The sequence below is a fragment of the Myotis davidii genome, unplaced genomic scaffold, assembly GCF_000327345.1.
Source record: "Myotis davidii unplaced genomic scaffold, ASM32734v1 scaffold428, whole genome shotgun sequence".
In the NCBI taxonomy this organism is placed as follows: domain Eukaryota; kingdom Metazoa; phylum Chordata; class Mammalia; order Chiroptera; family Vespertilionidae; genus Myotis; species Myotis davidii.
The window spans coordinates 663,493-667,145 of NW_006299834.1; the positions used below are offsets into that span (position 1 = coordinate 663,493).

At 62.3% G+C, this 3,653-nt stretch overlaps 1 protein-coding gene across 1 annotated transcript in view; it reads left to right on the forward strand.

The window, feature by feature from the left end:
- EFCAB6 (EF-hand calcium binding domain 6) overlaps positions 1–3,653 on the forward strand; it is a 152,850-nt gene that overhangs the window by 103,294 nt on the left and 45,903 nt on the right. Inside the window, exon 21 of the mRNA XM_006775993.2 lies at positions 1,045–1,141. Coding sequence (XP_006776056.2) covers positions 1,045–1,141 — 97 coding nt within the window. The remainder of the gene's footprint in view (positions 1–1,044; positions 1,142–3,653) is intronic.

Consider the following 3,653-nt stretch of genomic DNA (forward strand, 5'->3'; position numbering starts at 1 on the left):
CTGCGTGTTCCCCCCTGGGAGCGGGGGGTGGGGGGGGCGCGGGTGCTGTTCAGCCTGGTTTTCCTGGGCCCCTCATAGAGAAATCACACGAGGGTCACCATGGGCCTCAGCCGGGTCCCCCCTTGTCCCCGCAGGCAGGTGCCTGCAAGGAAGTGTGCGCCCCGGTTTGCGCGCACGTGGCCGCAGGTCAGGGAACTGCCTGTAACCGGGGTGGGGGGGTGGTGCAGGGAAAATGCTGCCGGTGCAGACCTGGGTGTGGGGGAGTGCGGATCCCCAACGGAGTGACAGGTGCCACTGCGCCAGGCCCCTCTGGGAGAAGGCTGAGGGCGTGACAGGCCTCACACACCCCCACCTGGTTTGGGGGAGTAAGATCCAGGCACCCGCCTTCCTCAGCCTCAGCCTTTGAGGCGGGAGCACGGGCTTTTATTTATTTATTATTTTTAAAATGGACCCAGAGAGGAAGGGAGAGACAGAAACATCAACCCAGGCATGTGCCCTGCCTGGGAGTCAAACTGCAACCTCCTGGTTCACAGGTTGACGCTCAGCCATGGAGCCACGCCCGTGGGGCCACAGGCTCTGTCCTTGGCTTGCGTCATCCTGGGAGTAACCCACAGGCCCGGTGGCCTCGCCACCTGCAGCCTCGCCTTTGCGCTGAGCTGAGGCAGGCGTCTGAGGCGCTGCCCCATCGTCCCCTGTCGTTGCCTCAGTCCGAACTGTCCCGTGACGTGTGACCCCAGAAGTAAAGTTTTCAGCCGTTTTCTTCCGAAGACGCCAATGTTGTATTGTGTTTTTCCCCGTCTGCTTCGTGAGCTGCAGAAAAAGTTTAATCGCGTTTATCTGAAAATAAACAAGGACTTGTCACATTTACTAAGACTTCCCTAACGTACAGCTGGGGGGATCAGACCGTCTTTTAAGCATTAAGTTAGACCCGGCGTGGACCAGGACTCTAAGGGGGTCTCTGACACGGGGCAGGGGACTCCTTGGGAGATGGATGCGCCCATTCCGTGTAAGCACAGCTACTCACTGATTTATTTCTCTTTTAAGACAAAAGCAGAAGGTCACAGATTCAGAACTAGCTTGCGAGCAGGCTCACCAGTACCTTGTCACCAAAGCAAAAAACAGGTGGACGGACTTGTCGAAGGTAAGAGCGCGATCGTCTCCTTGGAGGCAGGAAACCTCTTTCAGGTTCCCAGGTCCCTGGGTGACCGAGCCGCCAGATCCGGTCCTAAGACGGGGGGGCGGCCTTGCACCTCCGGCCACAGGGCCTTGCAGTCGAAATACTTTCAAACAGGTGCCCACACTCGAGGCCAGTCGCGGTGCAGAGCAGTCAGGGGTGGGAGCCACAGGGCGTGAACTAGAGACGTCAGTGAGCGTGTGAGAGGCTGTCAGACTCCTTCACACGGCGATGAACCTGCGCTTTAAGCAGCATTCCCTCTGTGCTGCCCAGAGGGTGGCCAGCCCTTCAAGGTGCGAGCCCTCCTGTGTCCGGATGGGAAAAATGTAACCACCACAGCGACCCCTGCAGGCCGCAGACCGAGCGCGCCGGGGGCCCAGCTTCCCAGTGCCGCACAATGGCCTCACTTGGAAAGTATCTTTAAACTTCGTGAGGGAAGTCTTTCCGCATTATTTTGAGCAATGTCCCCACACTGTTTCATTTGGTCATTTTCTTCCTGTGTTTGCTGTGTCTTGGCCTGTGCCCAGGTGAAGGTCACTCTGTGAAGTCCTTCTGAGTTCTTCGGCTCCCTGTCTCCTCTCCGTCCCCTCTCCCTAGTCCTCTATCCCGTGTCCCCTGGCTCCTGTCCCCCATCCCCTCGCCCTAGTCCTCTATCCCGTGTCCCCTGTCTCCTGTCCCCCGTCCCCTCTCCCTAGTCCTCTCTCCCGTGTCCCCTGTCTCCTGTCCCCCGTCCCCTCTCCCTAGTCCTCTCTCCCGTGTCCCCTGTCTCCTGTCCCCCGTCCCCTCTCCCTAGTCCTCTCTCCCGTGTCCCCTGTCTCCTGTCCCCCGTCCCCTCTCCCTAGTCCTCTCTCCCGTGTCCCCTGTCTCCTGTCCCCCGTCCCCTCTCCCTAGTCCTCTCTCCCGTGTCCCCTGTCTCCTGTCCCCCGTCCCCTCTCCCTAGTCCTCTCTCCCGTGTCCCCTGTCTCCTGTCCCCCGTCCCCTCTCCCTAGTCCTCTCTCCCGTGTCCCCTGTCTCCTGTCCCCCGTCCCCTCTCCCTAGTCCTCTCTCCCGTGTCCCCTGTCTCCTGTCCCCCGTCCCCTCTCCCTAGTCCTCTCTCCCGTGTCCCCTGTCTCCTGTCCCCCGTCCCCTCTCCCTAGTCCTCTCTCCCGTGTCCCCTGTCTCCTGTCCCCCGTCCCCTCTCCCTAGTCCTCTATCCCGTGTCCCCTGTCTCCTGTCCCCCATCCCCTCTCCCTAGTGCTCTATCCCGTGTCCCCTGACCCCGTCCCCTCTTAGGCGAGCCCATTGTGCCTCATGCAGCTCACAGTCCAGGAAGATGACGGCTGATGAGAAAGGCAGGTCACAGCAGACGGGCACTGTGGGGAGGAGGGGCAGGCTGATGGAGAGGGACTGGGGCTGCGGGCAGAGGTCCTTGTCCTGCCTGGCCTGCTGTCCCTCCTTTTTGAACCACTTCCTCCGCCCCACACACTCCTTCAGCCGCCCCCTCCTGGTGGCTTGACCTCCTCCCTCTCTGTGGACCCCCCTCCTCGGCGGTGCGTCCACACTCGGGCCCCCAGCCCTCTGGCCCTGCTCGCAGATCCCAGCCATGTGGGCGGGTGGGGCCCACGCTGTGCTGCCAGGCACCCCCCTCTCTGCATTGGGTGGGCGGGGGTGTGGGAAGGAAGGGGACACAGTGACAGAGGAAGGGCGTCTGTGGAGGGAGGGCCAGGAGCCGCCTTGTCCGGAACAGAGCACAGCCACACGTGACCCTGCACTGGGCCCGCAGGACCGATGGACCCTGCCTGCGCCGGCCCTGCACGGGGCCCTGCCACTCCTTGGCTTACGTGGAGTGAAGCTCTGGAGGAGTTAGTGCTGGGCTTTAACCTGCAGACGGGAGGATTCACGCCGTGCCGTGCCGCCCGGGGGCAGCAGGGGCGGGTCACGCGTGGTCCCCTGCTCTGGGCTTCTGGCCTGTGGCCTGTGTAGGTCGCAAAAGTGACCGAAGGCCTGGAGTCGACCTCCCTCTCCATGGCTGTTGGGGGCTCAGCTAGCAGGGCCCGCTGACCCCCAAACGGATGCAGGACCCGGCATTGAGCCATCTTCACAGTCACCTGGCTGCCCAGCCTCGCTCCGCCCCGGGCAGCACAGCTGAGTCCTCGGGAGATACAGGAGCCGTCCCAGGGGGCAGCGTACTAGGCTCATTTCTAGTTAAGTGTTTGCAGGAAATGAGTTCTTCGGTTTCTTCAGCAAACATTATCATGAGCTCACTACGCACTGCTGCAGGTTGTTAAAGCCACGGACAAAAAGACAGGGTTGTGCCTGCACAGACGTGGGGCGCAGCAGGGGCGTTGGGGTTGTGCACACTGCGACGGGGGCTTTCCTGCGATGGGGCCCCGGGAGGGAGAGGCCACCGGAAGGGCCGCAGGTGCTGGGCAGGGTGGGGGTGCGGAGGCTGTGGGGACTGAACCAAGCCAGGCCCGGGGACTGCCCGCATGGCGGGGGG